The 22,293-nt window shown below is 40.4% G+C and overlaps 3 protein-coding genes and 1 pseudogene across 4 annotated transcripts; 1 reads left to right on the top strand and 3 right to left on the bottom strand.

Moving 5' to 3' along the window:
• Positions 1–321: 321 nt before the first annotated feature.
• LOC113135672 (kelch domain-containing protein 1-like) lies at positions 322–5,579 on the bottom strand. 2 transcript variants are annotated; one of them, XM_026315878.1, is made up of 13 exons: positions 5,290–5,579; positions 4,405–4,475; positions 4,024–4,141; positions 3,647–3,759; positions 3,302–3,392; positions 2,937–3,035; positions 2,699–2,773; positions 2,093–2,151; positions 1,881–1,993; positions 1,329–1,401; positions 1,121–1,205; positions 832–911; positions 322–491 (listed from the first exon to the last, which is right to left on the bottom strand). In XM_026315878.1, the coding sequence occupies exons 1-13, from the start codon at positions 5,392–5,394 to the stop codon at positions 356–358; spliced, it is 1,218 nt and encodes a 405-aa protein (XP_026171663.1). In that variant the 5' UTR covers positions 5,395–5,579; the 3' UTR covers positions 322–355. The 2 variants fall into 2 exon arrangements, with proteins under 2 accessions (XP_026171663.1, XP_026171662.1); XM_026315877.1 differs by lacking the exon at positions 5,290–5,579 and having other exon boundaries at positions 4,405–4,628.
• Positions 5,580–6,645: 1,066 nt separating this feature from the next.
• plekhm1 (pleckstrin homology domain containing, family M (with RUN domain) member 1) lies at positions 6,646–16,613 on the bottom strand. Its single transcript, XM_026315885.1, has 12 exons — positions 16,408–16,613; positions 15,004–15,093; positions 14,132–14,373; positions 13,300–13,962; positions 12,447–12,951; positions 11,467–11,608; positions 9,848–10,831; positions 9,511–9,656; positions 9,204–9,397; positions 8,938–9,001; positions 8,670–8,827; positions 6,646–7,942 (listed from the first exon to the last, which is right to left on the bottom strand). Exons 2-12 carry the CDS (start codon positions 15,055–15,057, stop codon positions 7,834–7,836), a joined length of 3,261 nt encoding a protein of 1,086 aa, XP_026171670.1. The 5' UTR covers positions 15,058–15,093; positions 16,408–16,613; the 3' UTR covers positions 6,646–7,833.
• Positions 16,614–18,349: 1,736 nt separating this feature from the next.
• On the bottom strand, positions 18,350–19,501 carry LOC113135611 (interferon a3-like). Its single transcript, XM_026315787.1, has 5 exons — positions 19,370–19,501; positions 19,153–19,242; positions 18,847–18,996; positions 18,644–18,727; positions 18,350–18,448 (listed from the first exon to the last, which is right to left on the bottom strand). The coding sequence occupies exons 1-5, from the start codon at positions 19,499–19,501 to the stop codon at positions 18,350–18,352; spliced, it is 555 nt and encodes a 184-aa protein (XP_026171572.1).
• A 1,500-nt stretch (positions 19,502–21,001) lies between these two features.
• On the top strand, positions 21,002–22,188 carry LOC113135600 (interferon a3-like; annotated as a pseudogene).
• Positions 22,189–22,293: the final 105 nt, after the last annotated feature.

Raw genomic sequence — 22,293 nt, 5'->3', positions numbered from 1 at the left:
TTAACAGTAAACATACACCAAACCATTAAATCACTCAAGCTGATTTAAAGTGTTTTTTTTTTATAAAAAGTGTACTTGTTCTAATATGATTCATCTTCAATGTGCAAATAGACAAGAGACTAATGTACAACATCAATACCTTTATTCAAAAACATTCAATATCAAAATCACAATATGGAGTAAAATTGTACTTTAAAATAGGACAAAGACTTTATTTACAAATTGTTTAAGTTAAAATAAATCTTTAGCACCATGTCTAATAACATGAACACATATTCCCGACAACAACAAAAAAAAAAAAAGTCGACAGTAAATGACAGGCTCAGGATCTGCTCACTCTAAAAATCAATCCTGTTCAAGCTGTAAGGGCAGGCTTCATGTTGGAGAAAAACGCCACTCTCTTGTCGACTATACTCCTCAGTTTTGATGGCAGCCAGTTTATCTGCTTCTCAAACAGCTCTGGGTTTTTTCCTAAGAAGTCCTCACACAATCTGGAGAAATGAAAACCACAGCTTTTCTAGGTGCTTCACAACATGACACGTCCCATACAAGACAAATGGGCTAAAACCCCCAACATATGCTGACTGAGGTCTGCCCATACATAAGGTAAAGCTTATTAGCATAACACCATGTCCTCTGTTTTATGAGAGCCAGCACATTGATCTATCATGAAGCTGGAGTGTCACTAGTGTTTAAACATCTCAGCTAAAACTGCTCCATCATGTCTGAATGTCCTGGCAATGTTACACTAAACACAAAATATAGATTCTGACCATAAATAATCTGGGGTTAAACTGTAGATTAAAAATAAATGGAGAAGACTCATTTTACCTGAAGAGAGAGTACGGCTGGGTCTGAAAGATGAGGATGTCTCTGCAGTGATGTTGTGATGGGGCCCTCAGAATAGCCACCTGATAAGAGAAACATTTATCAAAACAGCACAGACACTTAAAGTTGTTGCACAACATTTACTTTAAGAATAAAAAACACACCATTCAAATAACAGCTCTGACTAATTGTTAAGGGTGACTATTAGAATATGATACTTCACAATATTTCACATATTTAAAGATTTGCCCATGAAAGTGGAAACTGATGCAAAAGTTTTCTCATCTCATACCGAGTCCATGAGGATGCAGAGTTTGCTGCTTCCCCCAAACACAACAACATCACTGTCACATCCCAGGCACGCTGTGTGGCAGACCCTGATGAGGAAGATGATTTGGATGAAGAGCCTGGTAAAGCACACACTGATCTATCCAGTAATTACCTGATTAGTGAGGTTTTATATGTAGTTTTTCTGCCATTTGATTTATCAAATAAACTACCTGGGCTTGTCCTTGTGTGGATGTGTCATCTCGATCCACTCTCTCTTTTGTGTGTTAAACTGCCAGGCGTCATCTAGAACAAAGAAGATGCAGAATAAACCACAAGGAGCTAAACCAGTTCAGCATTAATATCTTTGTACCCTATGTTTTTAGGGTTGAATTAAAAAATGTCCTTCAACCTTCGACACACCAAGACAAATATAAAATAGGTGCCAAGATGTTTTTCATGTGTTTCAACAATATCAGGCAGAGCATGGATGGACTGTGGAACAGGGCCCTGATGCCACAGGCTGTTAGGTGGGACTTATGGAAACGTTAGAACTACAAGGTGAAATTCAGGTAAAACAGCCACAAGAACACAAAGCAGCTACAGCATATTGTTTGTAGTCACTTTCAGTGTGGAGGGTTTGATCCTTTGACATGGTGTGTTTTCTCCAAACATCAGTGAGGCAGAGACTTGCTCGTGCAGTGGGAAATGGGCAATGTGCAAACTGGAGCATGCAGACTTAAACTTGAAATAGTTTGATACTTATTGTTGTGGCCAGGACTTACTAAGAGTGGATCCATCTATGCCAAGACCTCCGTATATGAAGAGCATATGATCTGATACGGCCGTCATGGTGTGCATAGAGCGCCCCAGGGGTGTACAGGACAGGGAGAGGTCACTGGTAGAGAATATAAACAGAAAAGTGGAACAGGATTCAGTAAACAGCTAGAAGAAAAAGGTTTCCCTATGTATGTGATAGTGATTTTATTTATTTTACAGTTGAGTCCACATCCAGGTCTCCAGGTCTAAGCAGAACATGTCCAACTCTGCTGCCTCCTGTAAACAATCACAAAAACACCATTTTAGGAGAAGATGGGCCTCCTGCAAGCAATTAACCCAGTGTTATCAGTAACAGTAATACAAGTGTGTATAGAAAACACACCAAATTTACACAGAACCAGAAGTACACACACAGCTGCTCAATTCCTCACAAAACCATCTGCATTAACCTGCTGCTTCTGTTTCAGGGCTCTGTGCAGATCAGACACATTCTTCAACATCAAATCCCAAATAACCCTTTTTTATATTTTTAAATAGATCTGACTTTGTGCACAGGGGCATTGTCACGTCACAACAGGAAAGGGATGTTAAAACAGGAAAGGGCCTTCCCCAAACTGTTACCAAAGTTTGGAGAACACTATTGTTTGTCTAAAATATCTATTATAAAGCATTAAGATTTTCCTAACTGGGGGCAAAAGGACTAAGCTAAAACCATAAAAACACTGCAGCACCACAACTACACATCAGCATGAGTTCCCACATAATTTTGGCTATAGCATCTACTGAAGTACATAAACTGCTCAGCAAAGTAAAACCAACTCACCACTCCACCACAGATGTAACCTTTGTTCCCCAGAACAGCACTGGCATGGCAGACTCTGGGGGAAGGTGCAGGACCCTGAACAGAAAAACAACCAAAGTACAATCTTATATATAAAATGTAAATGTCATAATTCACATGGTCAAAGTCAAACTACTGTATTTTTATTGTCTAAAATTAAATGCAACAATGAGAACAACAGTCAAAGCTACACAGCAGACATGAATAATGTTTTACTCACTTTAGTCTCTGGCATGCTCCATGTCAGAGTGTGTATGTCAAAAACATTGACTTCATTGTTCCAGCCCCAGCACCTAAATAAGGTGTTTCCAATTGTTGTCTAAATGGGAAGATGGGAATGTGATCAGACAGCATAAATTTACATAAAATATGTTTTCAGGTTCAAAAAAATCATGTTTTGTTTTCCCTCCTTCCTTGGGAAACTTAGGAGTGCCCCAAGGGTCTATACTGAGACTACTAAAATTTAACTTTAAATTGTATACATGCGAGTACATGTTAGTTTGTATAGTTACAGTATATACGTGCCTGTTGGTGTATTAACATTTGTTTATGCCATTTGGCTTAATTGTCACTCTCCATATTTACCCAGGACATCTCTTCCAAGATAAAGCTTGACGAGGATGTGTTTTGTACCTCCCCAATGGTTTTACATCCATACCCACCAAAGTAGATTAATCTGCAACGAGAAACCAACAGGACTATTAATTCATACATGAAACTACATGAAAACAGACATGATAGAACAAATGCAACAGACACACAGAGAGGTGGTTACTTCCTTCGTTTTTAAGCTACGTTTGTGGATGTTTAGTTAAAAAACACAGAATGACCAGTTCAGCAGTGTGAAAAACCTGTGTTGTGTGAACAGCAGCTCTTTGAATGTGCTGCTCCAGCAGTTTTGTGGCTGTGACTCCCACAGGTAGCACTGACCTGTCTCTGTGCACCCAGCAGGTGTGTTTGTTACGCGGCGACGGCGTCGTTCCTTTGGTGCCCGTCACTTTCTTCCATGTGTAACACTGCTCTGTGAGGTCAACGCTGAACATCTACAAACAGAAATGTCATCAGGTCATGTGACCGTGTGAGGTTCAGAAAAATTTAAATATTACAATGAAATAGCTTCAGTAGATGCTAAAACGTTTCAGTTTGAACTGGCTAAAACATTGTTTTCCTGCTTGTTACAAGAGCCTTTGAGGATTTTGGAAACACCTGCAGAACAGCAATAACTCCCCCCCCGCACATGGATTTTATCTTTCAGGAAAAATGCTGCTCCACTCTAAAATTAAAACCTGGGGTTCAGCTGCTTTCACCTCATTGCTGTACCCAGTGGGGTCGCACCCTCCAAAGATGTAGAGTGTGTCATTAACATGAGAGCCACAGAAGCCTGATAGGTCTGGGGGGATGTCTCCAGTGATTTCTCTCCTCTGCCTGTCAATCAAACACACAAAAGTAAAAGGGAGGTGACAGCTTGTCAAACACACATTTTAATGTCAACTCAAGCCTGGTGAGGAGGCTTCAGGTCAGCTGAACTGATCATTATTCTGGAAAAAAGTCATTATTTCAGTCTTTGTTCTTTATTAAATCTGTGTAGTCATAGCATTGTGTTTGCACTATTTGGACTTTTAAATCTAAATACATAGCTTAAATGTCAAGATGACACACTGTTCATCTCAGCTGATAGACTATCTTACCATGTCCCGCTGTCTAAATCACAGAGCCATATCTCATCACCGGGCAACATGACATCCTCTCCAGCAACCACCTGTGTGGAAACAGAGGCGATAAAGGCATGTATGAAAACACAGTGTACTGGTGGTACCCTTATCTTCTGAACAAAGCCACCAAAAACCTGTGGCAGCATTTTCAGGTCCATAACTGTCCACAGGCACTGAAACCAGACCATAATGCTCCTGTTCATATGTATAGTTGGACATTTTCTGGTCCTGTACAAGCTGTTGATGTGTCCTACAGCTGCTGCAACAATCAGGATGCTACAAGGAAGAGTATGAAAATTGTTTTCTTGATGAAACATGTTCGTGCTCATGCTCAGGGGTCCCTCAGGGTGTTTTTCCGTGTTTCTGCAGGTTTTCAGGTCCACGTTTTATCCAAGCAGACATTGCACAGCAGGGATGATATTAAACTGTAGGTTACAATGTTCAGTTGTAAATTAAACTGGTTCAGTGAAACACTGATTTAATTTTGTGGCTGTTTTTAAGGCTGCAGTTACTGGCAAACTGTTTTGTTACACAGAGGAGTCTGCAGCATTTCTGCCCACCTCATTTATATGAGGGTAGACAAAACACACCTCTCACTATAATGTAGTTCCCCAAAGAACCTTCTTTATTTAAAGGCTGTTGTCAGACAGCATTAGTGTTGGTCAGCTGTTCCCAATAACAGCAACTAATACACAGACATGTTAAAGTAGTGAAAATAAAAGCACAGGAGGATTAAGTGAAGCAGACAAGCCCCCAGACAAAGAAGCAATGGAAAAAGTCTCCATTGCAAAAGCTGTTTATGTCGTCACCTGGTGATTTACCTGCACAGGTCGACTATAGTTACACACCGTTGTTTCCTACCTGGTAGCCTCCCCAGACATACAGTGTGTTTTTGTCTATGAACGCCGTGTGGTTGCTCCTCTCCAAGCGGCTCACCGGAGCGTCTCTCTCAGCAGCGGCATCCATCCCAGACCCGGACCCCGGTGTTCTGCTGCAGCGACTCGAATAAAAACAACTAAAAGAAGAGCCAGAGCCGGGAATGCGAACAGGAATGCTGCGGTGGCTCCTGAGCTGCGCAGAGAAAAGCCGACTGGATTGTGCGCTTGGCCAAACGTGTTTTTCAGGCTCGCTGGCTTTAACTTCCTCCTCCCTTCAGCGTGGCTGCTGTTGTTATGAGAGTTCAGCAACAAACCACGGTGCAGTTCCACTCATTAGGGCCTCACACCTATTTATAAGCTTTCATTTTAACATGGCTTTATTCTAGTGAGTTTTCAATGAGGATCAATATTCATTGATCTGCACAGGTAAATATAGAAATAGACGCTGACTTGTCAAACACAGGTGTAACAAATAACATCTGATTACAACATGTTGGCCTAATGCAAGGGAGCAATCAGTTTGTGATCAGTTGTACCTGTGCATGTCCACACAGTCTGATGCATGTTCTGCATGTCAGACATTTCCACTTGTCAAAGTTGGATAATCATTAACGTTAAAGTATAAGTACATATTTCAAAATAAGACACCTCTTCCTGCTTTGGTTTTAGTGTAAATAATGGGGGAAAACATCTTAAGTCAATGTAAAAAAGGTTCATTTCATACTAGAAGGACTGCAGCTTTGGAAGAAACCCGATTTCATACCAGCACCCTGAAACTGAAGCATCTAAATGTAACTTATCCATCACGGATTATATATTTAAACCTTTTTAATGTAATATGTCAAGATACTCGGCAGCTTGCCCTAGCCTTATATCAACCCTGTATCTGCTTGTGCTAAGCTGCTTTAGGATAAGCCAGTGTCTCTGCCAGCCAACCTTCCTCCCTGAAACTTTCCCACACCACGCTGACATAGGGCACCTTAAAGCATTCTTTAATCCTATCCTCACCCAAGCAAAGAGCAGCACGGCCCCACCTTATTATCTACCCAGTATTTCCTCAGGTTAAACTACAGTGTCTGATCCAACAGGCTTCATGTGAAGGCCAAGGCTCTCTTCACTTTTCAAACACCATCCCTATATAACAGGTTCTACTCGTCTTACAAAATACCACTATTTAGAAATCTCTTTGGTATGAGAACATCTACTTGAAGTATGTCCGTGATTTGTCTTCACATAATGAGACAATATGAATTTGCATGCCTGTTAATAACACCCACAACACTACAATGCATACTCATATCTACATGCCTAACCTGCAAAGTCTTGACAAAATACAAAATAATATAACACATTGACATTTATTTCATAACAGTACATCATACATAAATGAGAAGAAACCAGAAATAACAGTACTGCAGTATTCTGTACTTGCCACTTGCAAGTGATATGCATAGGACTATATCAAAATGGACTAGACAAGTAAATAACTTTTGTTCTCTGCAGATTTTGCAAAAATCAACCTGTATGTAGGTATTAGTTTATCAGGTGAGGGAACCTATCAGCCACTTAGATTTGTTTTTGGATCATTTCATGTGGTGGAGGATACTAGCTAGAGTTAAACTGCAGCTGAATATCCATTTAACAGTCGTAGCTAAGTGCAAATATGCAAAATATGTTTTGACTTCATAATCACAATTCAGATTTGCACCAAGATTTTTCCAAATTATTTCATGTGACTTATTTAGGATTTATTTATTTAAGGAACCTCAATGAATCATCTCAGTGTGGCCCACTACACATGCTGCATCACAGATTTTTGACTTGTTTTTTCCCTCCTATCTAAACATTTTGCACTAGAGCTGTTTTTCAAATCGCACACATTAATGCCTGTTCGCAAGTTTAAACAACTTGAGTTAATATACTGACAGAAACTTTCGACAAAATATTCTTTGTGACCGATTTTTACATTGACACAAAATCAGTATCTAATGCAGCAAAAATAATTCATCATATTGTGAAGCCCCCCCCCAAAAAAAAAACAGATTATGTGATGCATTTTGGCCCCATATTAGTGACACCAAGAGGAAAAGTGTAAAGCTTAAATTAAAAAAGGCACAGTGAAAACCTGTTAATTACAACATTTCAGGTGCTGTTTTCATTTTGCATGTAGTGTCCAACCTCAGCACTGTAACTGTATTACATCTAAATATGCAACTTCCTGTGTGCATCTAAGAGAAAGGCAAAATGTACTGAGTATTCCTGGTAAACGTGATGGTTAAGAAAGTTGTTCTTGACAAAGTAAAACTCCATGATGCAAAAATGTTTTGGATACGATTCTTGGCAGCAACCTTGACTGTTGGCCTGTAATTTAGTGCAAGAGAATCTAGCTACTGTGGCATTGTGGTTCTTACACCTTCCTCTTCGGTTTAAGGTCAGTTAGGACTAACTCATAATTGCACTTGAGGTTACTTCATGTAAAAGCTAGATTTTCTTTTTTTTCCCCCCATTTGCAGTCTTCTGGCAGCACTCAGTTCTGCAGACCCCTCTCTAGGTATTTCTTCATTCGTTGGCAGCGAGGACACGAGTGCTCAGGAGCCTTGCACGCCAGGTGAAACACAGCTTTACAATCTTTACACCTGGCCCAGAAACAAAACATCAGCATTTAAAACAAGATCCAATTGAATGTGAAAACTCTATAACACATCTAGAAACAAAAACTAATGGTGACATCGGTATAGTTAATTTCTCCCTTAACATGAGATAATACAAAACTAAAACTGAAAATTGAATTTATAATTTTAATGCAGCATGGCCATTTTATAATAATGAAAATCCATTGATTTATTCATAATTATAAAAAATAATACCTAATTGACAAGTACAATATAGTCTTCATGTAAATGCACATGGTGTTATACACTGTGTGCACTGTATTTATTTAGCCAATACATTTCCTTACTCTATATAAAAACAGACAGCCAGCCTCTAGATACAAGAGGCAATATGAAAAATACAATAACAGAACTAGCAAATATTTTATAACCTCTGTTATATTTATTTATACCATACCTGAATACAGTGCACAAAATTAAACAGAAAAAAAAGTGATGACCAAACTACAAAGTGGCAAAGCTCAAACTCAATCAGCTGGAATTTCTACAAAAATTACAGGGTCAAACAGAGGTGGAGTGCAAGATAAAAATCTGAGCTGATTAGATTCTGAAGACGAAATGCGTCTTTGTGTCATAAACTATTTATTTCAGGTTCGGCAAATACTACAAAAGAAAAAGAAAAGTGGGTGTGGCCAATGAACAGGTGATTTAAGCAAAGGGAAAGCAAAAACTGTTGCGCAAGATAACGTACCTGGTGGTGCTCTCAAACTGGAAGGGGAAGATGATGTCATCAGCGTGGCATATCTGGCAAATGAAGCCACGCTGAGTGCAAAGGTCACAGTGAAACACGTGATTGGAGGCATAATTCAGCAGTGTGATCAGGTAGGTTGCATACTGACCCTCTGCTATCTAGAAAAAACACAAATATTCATAAAGCTGTATGCACTTTCATTTTTGAAGTGAAAAGAAGTAAATAGAAACAGATATTAAAGCTGAGTCTCGCTTCACAAACACGTTACCTGCTGCAGGTCCTTGATGCTGTACAGGCTGCTCGACTGCAACAGGTACATTCTTTGCTCCATTCTGGTGGGAGGATTGAAAAATAGTGATACAATATGGCAAAATGCAATAGGATTTCTGCAGGTTTCATCATGTTAGGGGTAAACTGACAATGTCAGTGACAGTGTTCGCTAAAGGTGTATAATGTTGACAGTCTGCAATGAGGAAACTAAATTTAGCGCTTTTAAACATTTCTTAAGACAGATAACTGGTATAAAATACACACCTGGCTTGGAGTTTCTTGCCGGCCCCACTGCGACAGGTGAGCAGGTAGTCTCCTGACAGACGCAGCCTCTGCCGCAGGTTGTGAGCCTGAGCCATGGACTCTGCATGTTTCACCAACTCAGGATTTAACTGCTCCAGGTTCAGCAAAGGCTCATGTTCTACCTGAGCCAGAAGCTGCAGGGCTTTCCTACACACCTGGACAGACACACACACATATGCAGGTTATACCCATGGGGTGAGAAGATGTGCAGACTGATAAATATCAGCAGTGTTCGATGTTAAAAGTAATCTGTATGTGCTGTCCCCACCTCTCGTTGTGTGAGGTCCCAGTTATGCACCATGCGTGATGGGATGATGGTGGTATCACCATAGTGACAGGCATCGCAGTAGTACTGGCCTGAGAATTCACACAACCTGGCTCTGCCCAGGGACGGGCCAATCTGCTGAGGACACCCTGCACATGATACACAGTAAACACAACTCAGAAAGTGACCCAGACTCATACACAGAACACAAATACTCCAAAACAAACTTTGCATCGATAATAACTGATCAGATTTTTTAACAACATTTATAATTGTTGTAATGTAGGTCCATGCTCTTAGTTAAAATTTGCAATAAACATTATTAACAACCTAATATTACCTGCACATTTGAAGTTCTGAGTGTCTAGACCCTTCTCTGATGGCACAGTGCACAAATGTGTCAGAAGTGCTCCATCTTCTTTTAGTCTGTATCTCACCAGTCTGTGGAGATTTCCAGTCAATCCCAGGCTCACTACAGTGGGCTCCTCAGAGCCCTCGTCCTCCCCATTCTCCAGGTAAAAGTCCAGAGCTTCACGGATCAAAACCCTCCAAGAGCGAGCCTCATCAGGGTTCTCTGCCCGAAGTCTAAGAGTCTCCTTCACAGTAAGGAGTTTGAAAAAGGCCAGTCCTCCCAGGGAAACGTCAGGAACCACATCTCGGATTTCCTCAATGGGATGGGTTAGCCGCAACAGCTTTCTCCCCTCCTGTACCCGGAAGCCCTTTAAGGCCTCCAATGAGAGGGAAAAGACCAGCGGTATCCACGTCCGAGCCTCAGGATCTGTGGAGAAGTATAAGACTGCTTCTTTGATGGCGTCTGTTTCCAGATCAACATTCCGAGTCCAGTCGAATTCCTGCAGAGGTAAAGGTGCCTCCTGCCCTCCACTTGTCCCTGTATGAGAGGATAAGACTCGCTCAGGACTAGAGGGGGTGGAGGACATGGATGAAAACGTGTGTTCGTCCACGTCATTCTCACTGGAGGGTTGCAGCACTTCCCACTGCTCATTAACACGAGACGCTGGTCGACATTTGTTGACTGCTTCAATTATCCGGTCCACCCAGTCCTCGGCTTCATCATGATTGGCAGCTCGGAGGTACAATCGCTTCCCAGGAAAGAGCAACTCGAAACGACCGTCAGGCGAGGTGGTGCGAACTTCCTCACATCGTACCAGTGAGCAGTTGTCATAGCACGTCCGCTCCTCTGCATTGAGATACAGGCGGAACTCGAACGGTGACAGCTCACAGTAGTAATCACGCCATAATCCCATCGCACCTCGTCGCTCTAAAGGACCGAGTTTGAGCAAACCACGAAACGGGTTGGACAGCCCTGACAGACAGAGTGACACAGAAATTGAAAGGAAAAATGGATAAAAAAAACTAATTTATTTCATAAGACCCTGAAGTCTTGCCTCAGTACATGAAGAAATTAAAGTCTGACCTCTTCTGGACCAGAAATGGTTAAATTGTAAAATCTGATCATTTAGCTAAATATAATGTGGTGGATGGTTTAATAAAGCCCTGCTACTAGTGCTCTACAGACTGAGCACTTCACTGTAGTGATGTAACATATATCTCTCATTACGTTTCCCTTCTGTCAGTGCCTGTTGGGATTAATCAGGACACTGCAGCTACAGAGACCTTTCACCTCATTACTACCTCTTACTAAGATGACTGATAAGATTTAACTTTGTTAATAATACAGCAGGGAAATTCACCTGTTACGGCAGCAATAGCATTACAGTGCAATCCTGTCACACCCACATATATGATGCAATGACCATTTAACAGCTGACAGAAAACACCTGAGGTGATGTCACTGTGAGGTGTGACTGGACTATTTTCAGAGTTGCTGTAGGAATTTCCTGCTGTATGTCACCAATTAGCACAAACACAAATTGAAAGCCATCTGGTCTCTTAACTGTAAGTTTTCACTCAGGCTTACACTTTAGGTACTGTAGATACCTATTTGTCTACGATGGACGACACTGGGAGGTGACAGAGAGACTTCAGGTGTGAGATCAGGAGGAGGCGCCTCTTCGTGGTCTGACATCTCCTCTAAATGGGGTTTATAGATGTCATCGTCAGAGATCCAGGAACGAGAATGCTGCCCAAAAAAAGTGACAGAAGTTGTTTCACTGAGAACAAGGAAATAAAATGCTATGAACACACAGCAGAATCTATTCACTGAGCACTTTGTGAAAGAAAGACTGCTGTGATCATGTGTGTTTAAGGCAGTGTGATAAGACACCCCAGTGAATAGTTTCTTTCTCTGATAAGGGTAATTTAAACATAAGCATAAATATGTCACAATCCTTGGCTCATATGAATTGTCAAGATGTGCATTGGGCACATCTTGGTGGAAAAAACGTTAAGTCATGTATTTGGGGAAATGTGAAACATCCTGGAGTTGTCTCTGGTTGGAAATCATGTGTAAAGACAGAACACAAATTTTACGTTCCCCAGTGGGTCATTTGCAAAGCAGGAAGCTAATTTTGTCTGTTTTAACCACAACATCCTGCCACAGTTGCAGATTTCCTAATTCATTAAGCAACTCTGAGTTACTATTATTGCAGCAATAAACACTACGATGACTCCTTCCAATGGCTTGATAATGGCTTGAAGACCAGGGGAAAAAAAAAAAAAAGAAAAATCCATGAATTATTTTATACCTTATGTTAATTTTCCCCCCTGAAACTCTGATCTCCAGACATTTTATTTGTCACTTCCTTAAAGGGGAAACCCCGAATAAAAACATGGGAATAACACTGTTGGTACAGGTCAGTTACTCTGCTTGCCTTATTGGTGCACATCTTAGGAACATAGGCCTGTGAGTAACGGACACGATAAGACACAACCAAGAGGCTCACTGAGAATTTGAAAACTGGCAGAAACCTTTGTGTGTCACTTTGGACTAAACACTATTTGTTGACAATTATACTTACGGGTAAAGAATCTGAGGACAATTTCGTGGTCAGGATGCTGTTAGGGTGGTGTGAGCCTCGACACTGTGATGAAGCTAAGTTGCTCTTCTGTGAGGTCTCTACTTCCTTCTCTTCGTGGACAGGCTCACTACCCTCCTGAACATCAGTCACATGTACTTCCTCTACAGGCTCCTCTGGCTCACAGCCTGTGGAGAGCATGTCTGTGTCCGAGCGTAGCTCATTAAAGGTATTATCATGCACTTCAGAGGGAGAGTGGTTAACATGGGTCTCATCAGAGGATGGCAGCTCAGGGGTTGTTGGTGGTGGCTCTGATTCAATCAGGACAGAGTCTGGAGGTTGATCCATGGGTTCTTGAGACACTGAAGTGGGACCCTGGGTCTCACTGTCAGAGCCACTGATAATGGCTGTCTCTGAGAACTGATCAGGATCTGTGCTGGAGACAAAGGGGTCTTCAGGCATGGAGTCTTGGCTGCAGCAGCCACTCTCCCGAAATTCAGTCACCAAACTGAAGAGACAAAGGAAACTTATGACATGCTGTAGATTTTACTGTGAGTCCATTATTACTGCCTATTACTATTAGTAAACCACAACTAAAACGACTTTACAGCAGCAGGGCTTCAGATGTGGGAATAACTCAAAAAAAAAAAAAAAAAAATAGTGTGTGTGGAAACTGTAATGAAGGAACAGCACCTCACTGGCTCTGTGATGTTGCTTTATACGACAGGATGTTTATGGCACAGAGGAATATGACATAGCAGGGTTTGGATACATAAACTGTACTTGTTTGCAACATTAATTCACTGATGGTTTTCATATTATCATGAAATTTGTGTATTCAAACATATACACTTACTCCTTCTGTGGCCTCTTGGTGCTCATGTTAGTTGGCGTTTCCAGGTCACAAGAGGACCACTGCTCTCCTGTCGGGCTGCGGTGGTCCTGCCCCTGAAGGAGGCTATCAGAGCTCAAGCTAGAGGACAGCTGGGAGGAGCCTGTGGTGTCCAGGCTTAAATTAGATGAGTTAAGTGCAGTCTTCTCCCCCTGTAAAGCATTTGAACCCCTCCCCACCAACAACACTGGGCACCCTCTCTGCATATCCAGCGCATCTGATGAGGCTGATGACTGAGACACTGTGTCCCATAAATCCTTACACATGGGCTTGGGATGATCTCCACCATTGAGGGACAAGTTTAGTGTGTCTGCCTGGGATAAGGGGCAAAGTCCAGCAAGAGCCAGGGGCGTGGTGGTCCATTCGTTGAGGACAGATGACTTGTACGATAGGCTGAATGTAAGAGAGGCCAGACCCTGGAGGTAGCTGAGCAGAACTTCTCGCTCCTCAGGATTGAGGAGCAAGGCATTGGGCTGATAGTGAGCCTGCAGCTTGGAGTCTTCCCGAAACAGCGATGACAAGTAGCACTCCAGCAGGCCATGGTTCAGGGCCAGCCGCAACCAGGCTCGGCAACGACCCACATCTGTACCCACAAAGCTGATCTTCTCAAGCTCTGTGATCACGTCACTGGAGATTTAACACAGAGTACGGTGACACTTATATGTAAATAACCTTAAATCCGTAATTGAAATTATTCTGATAGATAAAATAAGTATATTAAAAGATGAGCTTTTTATGAAAGATCATTTTTATCATTGAGTAGCAGCTATTTGCATGTACCACTGCCCTGGCCTACCGGTGGGTGACGGTCTTGAGGAGGTTCCAGAAGAAGGGTTGAGGGAGGGGTCCCCGGTCTCCCTTTCTAGACCGGCCTGCAGCCTCAGAGCGGATGTACTTGCTTTTGATACCATGGATGAAGACTGCCTCCAGGGCACAGCACAGCAGGTTAGCATCACCATCTTCACTGGTTACCACAGTGTCCGACGTTACGTATCGCTTCTGCAGGGCTTTGAGCGACTGTGCCAACTTCTCTTTGATCTGTGCGACAATGTGATAATGCATAGAAGAGGTAAATATTATGACTTCCTCTTTCTTCTTTTTTTGTTATGAGAGTCACATTTTCATGAACAGTAAACCAGTATATTTTCCTCATTTCCATCTACAACAATGAAGAATAGACAGAGTGGGGAATTTTCTCTAATTTCTAATATTTTATAGACAAAGTGAGTAATTGATTAATCAAGAAAATAATCAGCACATCAAACAACAATGATGATAATCCCTGAATGCATCGTAGCAACACTGTCATGCATACACTACATGCTGAAAACTATTAACTAAGCAAAGTCTACACTCTCTCTAATACCATGCCCTCATTTTCATAGATACAGTGTCACTGTTTTCCTTTTCATTCTGGTCTGATCTCTTTGCGTCAGATTGTCTGTTAAGCTCATTAACACAGTAAATAGGCAGGGAAATGAACATATTGACAAATCCAGTAATAAGTGTAATTGCAACATATACTTCTAAAATTTCACAGCTTGACTACACACAACAAGCCAACAAAGTCAGCCTGACATTCTCAGCAGAGGTAGAGTGATAACAGTGAAAGAGAAAGCAACCAGAGAAAGAAGTCTATCTTTGCACTACAGAAACAGACTGTTTTACCTGTTTGGCATCTTTAGCCTCAGGGGGCGTATCTGGCATCTGTGTGGCTAACATGGCATCTCCTAGGAAGGTTTACTCCCACATGGCAAACTGAATGACAAAAACAAAAACTTCAACATCTGCAAAACCACAGGCTTACCAAAGAGTTACGCCTTAACACTTGACTACTGGTTCCCTATTTGAATGCCATTTGACTTGTGAGGTGGATAAACACGTAGTGCAAACTTATGTGTCCAGGCAGACAAGCAAAGCACGTGACAAGGAAATGTTTATTTTTCTCACTTCATGTTAACACCATATTTACCACTGGGCGAGCATTATATTTTCCATCACGAGGCAGTATTGTGTGGCATATCTGCAATTTCATGGTTTCACTGAGTAACCACTGTGTGTATCATGTGAGGTGCTGATTAAAAAGGGTGTCTGCAAGGAAGTAGCTTCTGAACTAACTTCCCTAATCAACAGCACATCAGGATTCAAACAGGCCACAAGATTTCCTGAAATTTTCACAGACAGATAACAAACCTCTAGGACTGCATCTACATTAAGCCCTGTAAAGTTTGCAGGTCGTCTTTGCAGGCAAACAACAAAACTCCATCACAACCAACATTTGGTAAGGAGTAGGCCAGACAGCCCAGCATTAAGTTTGAAATACAACAGAACAACTCGCCTGTTCTGAGTTTTAATCGAGCTGAAATCCCTGTTTAGTTGTTCTTATTTATATATTTTTCAGTTTTTATTATTGGACAAAGAAACAACAATGAATTTGTGATTTTACCCGGGACCCAAATTCCCTCACATTATTAACCATCAGTCTTTCAGTAACTGCAGCGCTGAAGTGATAAAACCATTTATTTTACAGTCAGAAAGTGGTCTGAGAAAATAAACACAAACTCGGCTCATTGAAAACATCTCTGTAGTGTATTCGGCTTCACCAGCATTTAAAATAAACAATCTCAGTAAAAATTACAAGCGACTAAAGTGGGTTTTAACCATAGCCCCTCCCAGATCTCTATGCCCTTAGCGCCATGCTAATGACAAAGCAGGTGTAACTTACATAACGCTTTTTACCTGCGGTTTAGGTGTGAGTTAAGTAGAGTTACATCAGACTAGGGCAGTTTAAGGTTAAAACTACATAACTTAAGGCTGCAGCAAATTAAACTAAGTTAAACCAGCTTGCAGGACTTGCAGCAAGTTGCTAGTTTCAACGTTAACAGCGTCAGCAGTCAGGCTCACACCTAAACAAGTTTTATCAAACACAGAAAAAACAAAAAGCTGAATATTTAGGATGTATTTAACATTAAGGTCAGGGTTTTTAAAAGCGGGTTAAGTGTTACTAATGACAGACGGGATTAATTCGGTTTTAGCGATGAACGTGAACTAGCAGCTACAAAGCTAGCTTACCCAAACAGGTTGGCTAACTCGTCCAAAAAACGCGTATCCGCTGCAAAATATCATAAACTCCACAAACAGACGTTAAAGACGAGTCATATCGTGAAGTCGCTCTCCATTACTTCGGTTACAATGTCTGAAAAAGACGCAAATATGAGCTTTAACTGAGAAGAGACAGAGCTGAGACGCTCTGCTGTCAACATCAAGCTCGACACAAGTGCATCATGGGAAGTTGACTAGTGATGCCTTCAGGCTCTGCCAGAAACACGGTAAAAACTGGAACCGTACAAGGTGAATATTTACATATAATTATAATACAAAAAAAGACCTGTAGCTGTTAACATCTATCAACGAAGACATGACAACATCTCTGTTACTGTAATTTAAAAATTAGATGGCACTGATCGTGACTATATGAAGTACTTTTTCTGAATTATGGACACCGTCAGTTTTATGTTATTAAAACACCGGATCATTATTATTAATGTATTAACAGGAAGTTAAAGTTGGTCAAAGTATTTAGAGCTGTTAGGTAGGTGAGGTGAAGTAGCCCCCACACTTATAAATCACCATAAAAAGGCGAGATGATTAAAATATCCCACCGTTTGTTTGCTCGTTCGTGACTGAGTGATCAATCAGATGTTAAATGATAAAAATCTCATAAAGAATTGTAACCATGAATATATAAGATATAAATATAAAAAATATATCAACACCCCAATCATTATTGTCATAATTTAATTCTCACTATCATTCATTTATATTAAGATACTGATTAACTAAGCAAAACGATGAGATTTTAACCGTATCATGTTTTTTATTACTAAAATCTTAGTTTTAATCCAGCTGTCAGGTGAACTGAGTTAAAAATGTTCTTCTTAAATGAAGTGAAGTAGAAGGAGAACGTGGAATTACATGGATGTGAAGTACAGGTATCCCAAACTGTATTAAAGTACATGTACTTTGTGACTTTACAGCAATTATTTTCACAACTCAGAAAAACACTGTTGCCTTTATGATCTTTGTGGTTGTCAGGAACAGACACATTGTTGTGCCAAACTGATGACAACACACAGGTTTAGCGACTGAGCTCATCAACATGGCATCTATTGAATGGCTGGATTTGTTTTTCTTGACCTGAAAAAGAAAACTGTTGTCTTGTAAGTAGCAGCAGACTCACCGGGGATGTGATGAAGATGAATTGCAGCTCGGACTTTCTGCCTTCGGGAATTTTATCTTGCAGTCGTGTTTGCTGTTATGGTTTTTTCCAAGAACAATCACCTGTAACAAGGTGACTTTATCTACTACTGAGTCACCACCATAATCCTATTATCACCCCCCAGTGGCTTGGAGTGCGCATGCCCGCATTTTACGCAAAAGAAAAACCCTCCAATTGGCTCCAACACACATGGACACGTTCAGTTTGCTGGATAAAGAATTATATTTTATTGACTATATCATATAAAATTTTAAAACATTTTCACATTTCCATTGATCAACATAGAAAAAAATCATTATAACAAATGACAAAAAAAACAACTCAACAAATAAATAAATAAATAAATGGATAAATAGGCGAAATAAATAGATTTTACGGAAGAAAACCAGTTTACACATCAATCAGTACATAAGCGATTTAGCAAAACTTAAACAAAACTCTACTTTTGTTTTTATCACACTCAAATCTGTCTTTTATTCTAGACAAAAACCATTTAACATATTTCCAATTGTTGTCAAAAATCTGAATTGTCTGGCATGTTGTCATGAAAACATAATTTTTGCTGAATGTATGTGTTATGTAAAAAAAAAAAAAATCAAGAACTTTAATTTATTAAAATATGGATTCTGCATTTTAGCATATCCCTAGACAAATTACTCAGTGCATAAATAAGCAATAAATAAAAAACAAATGGAAAAATAAAGAAACAAATAAATGATCTTGAGCTGACAGATTTTAGTTGGCAGTTTGCAGAGATGAAACCAGCAGGTCTGTTCTCATTAGATGGGTTTGGATTTCCTTCCTGATCAGCTCCCAGGCTTCAGCACTGTGGCCCTGCAGACAGGACATTATCAATAAACACCATAGATAGATAGATAGATAGATAGATAGATAGATAGATAGATAGATAGATAGATAGATAGATAGATAGATAGATAGATAGATAGATAGATAGATAGATAGATAGATAGATAGATAGATAGATAGACAGATAGATAGATAGACAGACAGATAGACAGACAGACTTACCATTCGTTCTAGCACATGGTGTGACAGTCTCTTGAAATACATGTGCAGCTTCTTGTTCTTCTTCTTGTGGCTGTGGCCCCCAGTCTAATGAGAACAATGAGAAGTCAAACTGATCAGAGAACAGCACATGTATGTTAACTGGTCCTCTATGTGCTAAATGTAAGGAAACAAGTAAGGTCATGTTAATCCAGCCTGAGACTTACACAGGAGTGAAGGCTGTTAGCCTGCATGGTGACAATATTGAGGAAGTTCTCCACCGTGCTGCTGTCCCATGATGCAGAGCTGTGATCCTTTTCAAACAGCAAAGCCACCTCCTCCAGAATCTGGACCGTGAAACCAAGTTTATCCTCAGCCTGAAAAAAAACAACATCGATCACACTTTATCAAGAGATCTAATAACCCACAGTCAAATTTAAAGACCTTAAGCAAAAGAACAGAAAATCAAGTCACATCTTTGGTTCTCTGCACTTTTTGCAGGTATTTGTGCAGAAGTTGAGCTGATGACTTACTGATGCTTTGGCCGCCTGGCTGTACAGATCACTAGGGAAGGCCACAGTGTCCACTTCAGCTTCCTCAGTTCTGTTGGTGGAGTTATTAGCCTGCAACACACACACACACACACACACACACACACACACACACACAGCATGTGTTGAAATGCACTGACTGAGGTTAAGAAGACAACAGGTCGATATCTGTTAACAATATTCAAAGACCAGCACTCACCATAGTATTTAGAAGGTCCAGATAGTTTTTACTGTACTGTCCGAATTTATGATCCATCCATCTGCAGCTCAGCGAGGAGCCCGCACTGTACAGGCCGAGAAACAGGCAAACGAAGAAAACTCTGCTGAGCATTTTCAATACCTTAAAGTTGCCTTTGTAGAGAGCAAAGTCAGATGTGTCCAGATGTTGTGTTGGAGCAGACCTGCAGCGCCTCATTTATAGCCGGACGCACCTACTTCATTTCATTTTTCGTTTCTACTCTATACCTGCCATACCTGGTGGGAAAACGCATCGCTTTCGAGTGGCTTCACAGTCACACTCAACCACGACAAACGGGTGTATTGTCCCATGTTTCGGGTTTGAGCCTGACGAAACATTTTTCTCACGGTAATAAACAAACAAATATCACAGCGAAGACAAAAACGTTACGTCCTGATAGGAACGTGTTCAAATGCTGCTATATTTCACATCTTATGAGGCGTATTATATAAAAACATAGGCTATGCAAATCCATACAAACACGCATCTACATTTTTATTATGGTGATAATTATGATTATGGTCACGACTATGGGTATTGTTATGAATATGATGATGATGATTATTATTATTAATCGTTGTTGTTGTTGTTGTTGTGAAATATAAAACTGCAGACTCACTAAACTAATTCATTTAATCACGATCCTTTCTAAGACATTGGAGGGATTTCAGCCTTTTCCAAGTGAAAACAAGCTGAAAACAAGTGAAAAGAAGCTGAAAACAAGTGAAAACAAGCTGAAAACAAGTGAAAACAAGCTGAAATGTCTATATTTTCATTATGATGATGATAATTATGACGATCGTTTTGATTATTATTATAATTATGATTAAGATTATTGTTCTTCTTCTTCTTATTGTTGTTGTTGTTATGGATGTTTTTGCCAAATATTAAATTGTAAACTCACTAAATTAATTTAAAACACGGTCATTCCTTAGAGTTTGCCGGGATTGCATCATCATTTACGTGCCATTCATAACAGTTAACTAAAGAAGGTGTGACTGTGTCGTCAGAAGCCACTGAAGGGAAGTTCTGCAGTGAGAAAACTGAAAAGCGCGGTGACTGCGGCCTTGATCTCTGACGCGCTTCCCTGTGTGATATTTCAGCTTGTTTTCACTTGGAAAAGGCTGAAATCCCTCCAATGTCTTAGAAAGGATCGTGATTAAATGAATTAGTTTAGTGAGTCTGCAGTTTTATATTTCACAACAACAACAACAACAACGATTAATAATAATAATCATCATCATCATATTCATAACAATACCCATAGTCGTGACCATAATCATAATTATCACCATAATAAAAATGTAGATGCGTGTTTGTATGGATTTGCATAGCCTATGTTTTTATATAATACGCCTCATAAGATGTGAAATATAGCAGCATTTGAACACGTTCCTATCAGGACGTAACGTTTTTGTCTTCGCTGTGATATTTGTTTGTTTATTACCGTGAGAAAAATGTTTCGTCAGGCTCAAACCCGAAACATGGGACAATACACCCGTTTGTCGTGGTTGAGTGTGACTGTGAAGCCACTCGAAAGCGATGCGTTTTCCCACCAGGTATGGCAGGTATAGAGTAGAAACGAAAAATGAAATGAAGTAGGTGCGTCCGGCTATAAATGAGGCGCTGCAGGTCTGCTCCAACACAACATCTGGACACATCTGACTTTGCTCTCTACAAAGGCAACTTTAAGGTATTGAAAATGCTCAGCAGAGTTTTCTTCGTTTGCCTGTTTCTCGGCCTGTACAGTGCGGGCTCCTCGCTGAGCTGCAGATGGATGGATCATAAATTCGGACAGTACAGTAAAAACTATCTGGACCTTCTAAATACTATGGTGAGTGCTGGTCTTTGAATATTGTTAACAGATATCGACCTGTTGTCTTCTTAACCTCAGTCAGTGCATTTCAACACATGCTGTGTGTGTGTGTGTGTGTGTGTGTGTGTGTGTGTGTGTTGCAGGCTAATAACTCCACCAACAGAACTGAGGAAGCTGAAGTGGACACTGTGGCCTTCCCTAGTGATCTGTACAGCCAGGCGGCCAAAGCATCAGTAAGTCATCAGCTCAACTTCTGCACAAATACCTGCAAAAAGTGCAGAGAACCAAAGATGTGACTTGATTTTCTGTTCTTTTGCTTAAGGTCTTTAAATTTGACTGTGGGTTATTAGATCTCTTGATAAAGTGTGATCGATGTTGTTTTTTTTCAGGCTGAGGATAAACTTGGTTTCACGGTCCAGATTCTGGAGGAGGTGGCTTTGCTGTTTGAAAAGGATCACAGCTCTGCATCATGGGACAGCAGCACGGTGGAGAACTTCCTCAATATTGTCACCATGCAGGCTAACAGCCTTCACTCCTGTGTAAGTCTCAGGCTGGATTAACATGACCTTACTTGTTTCCTTACATTTAGCACATAGAGGACCAGTTAACATACATGTGCTGTTCTCTGATCAGTTTGACTTCTCATTGTTCTCATTAGACTGGGGGCCACAGCCACAAGAAGAAGAACAAGAAGCTGCACATGTATTTCAAGAGACTGTCACACCATGTGCTAGAACGAATGGTAAGTCTGTCTATCTATCTATCTATCTATCTATCTATCTATCTATCTATCTATCTATCTATCTATCTATCTATCTATCTATCTATCTATGTATGGTGTTTATTGATAATGTCCTGTCTGCAGGGCCACAGTGCTGAAGCCTGGGAGCTGATCAGGAAGGAAATCCAAACCCATCTAATGAGAACAGACCTGCTGGTTTCATCTCTGCAAACTGCCAACTAAAATCTGTCAGCTCAAGATCATTTATTTGTTTCTTTATTTATTGATCTATTTATTTGTTTATTAGTTATTTATACACTGAATTTATTTATCTAAGCACATATTTAT

Source organism: Mastacembelus armatus, chromosome 19 (genome assembly GCF_900324485.2).
Source record: "Mastacembelus armatus chromosome 19, fMasArm1.2, whole genome shotgun sequence".
In the NCBI taxonomy this organism is placed as follows: domain Eukaryota; kingdom Metazoa; phylum Chordata; class Actinopteri; order Synbranchiformes; family Mastacembelidae; genus Mastacembelus; species Mastacembelus armatus.
The sequence above is the reverse complement of the archived record's forward strand: the minus strand, read 5'-3'. Positions and strand labels throughout refer to the sequence as shown.

Coding starts and splice junctions, on each gene's coding strand:
- LOC113135672 (XM_026315877.1), bottom strand. CDS start 4,616: ATGGTCTGGTTTCAGTGCCTGTGGACAGTTATGGACCTGAAAATGCTG. Junction 1,402..1,880: donor CATAGATGGATCCACTCTTA/GTAAGTCCTGGC, acceptor TCTTTGTTCTAG/ATGACGCCTGGCAGTTTAAC. Junction 1,206..1,328: donor CCACACAAGGACAAGCCCAG/GTAGTTTATTTG, acceptor CTTCCTCATCAG/GGTCTGCCACACAGCGTGCC.
- plekhm1 (XM_026315885.1), bottom strand. CDS start 15,057: ATGTTAGCCACACAGATGCCAGATACGCCCCCTGAGGCTAAAGATGCC. Junction 9,398..9,510: donor GGGACCTCACACAACGAGAG/GTGGGGACAGCA, acceptor GTGTCTGTCCAG/GTGTGTAGGAAAGCCCTGCA. Junction 8,828..8,937: donor GCATCAAGGACCTGCAGCAG/GTAACGTGTTTG, acceptor TGTTTTTTCTAG/ATAGCAGAGGGTCAGTATGC.
- LOC113135611 (XM_026315787.1), bottom strand. CDS start 19,501: ATGCTCAGCAGAGTTTTCTTCGTTTGCCTGTTTCTCGGCCTGTACAGT. Junction 18,728..18,846: donor CTAACAGCCTTCACTCCTGT/GTAAGTCTCAGG, acceptor TGTTCTCATTAG/ACTGGGGGCCACAGCCACAA. Junction 18,449..18,643: donor ACCATGTGCTAGAACGAATG/GTAAGTCTGTCT, acceptor TCCTGTCTGCAG/GGCCACAGTGCTGAAGCCTG.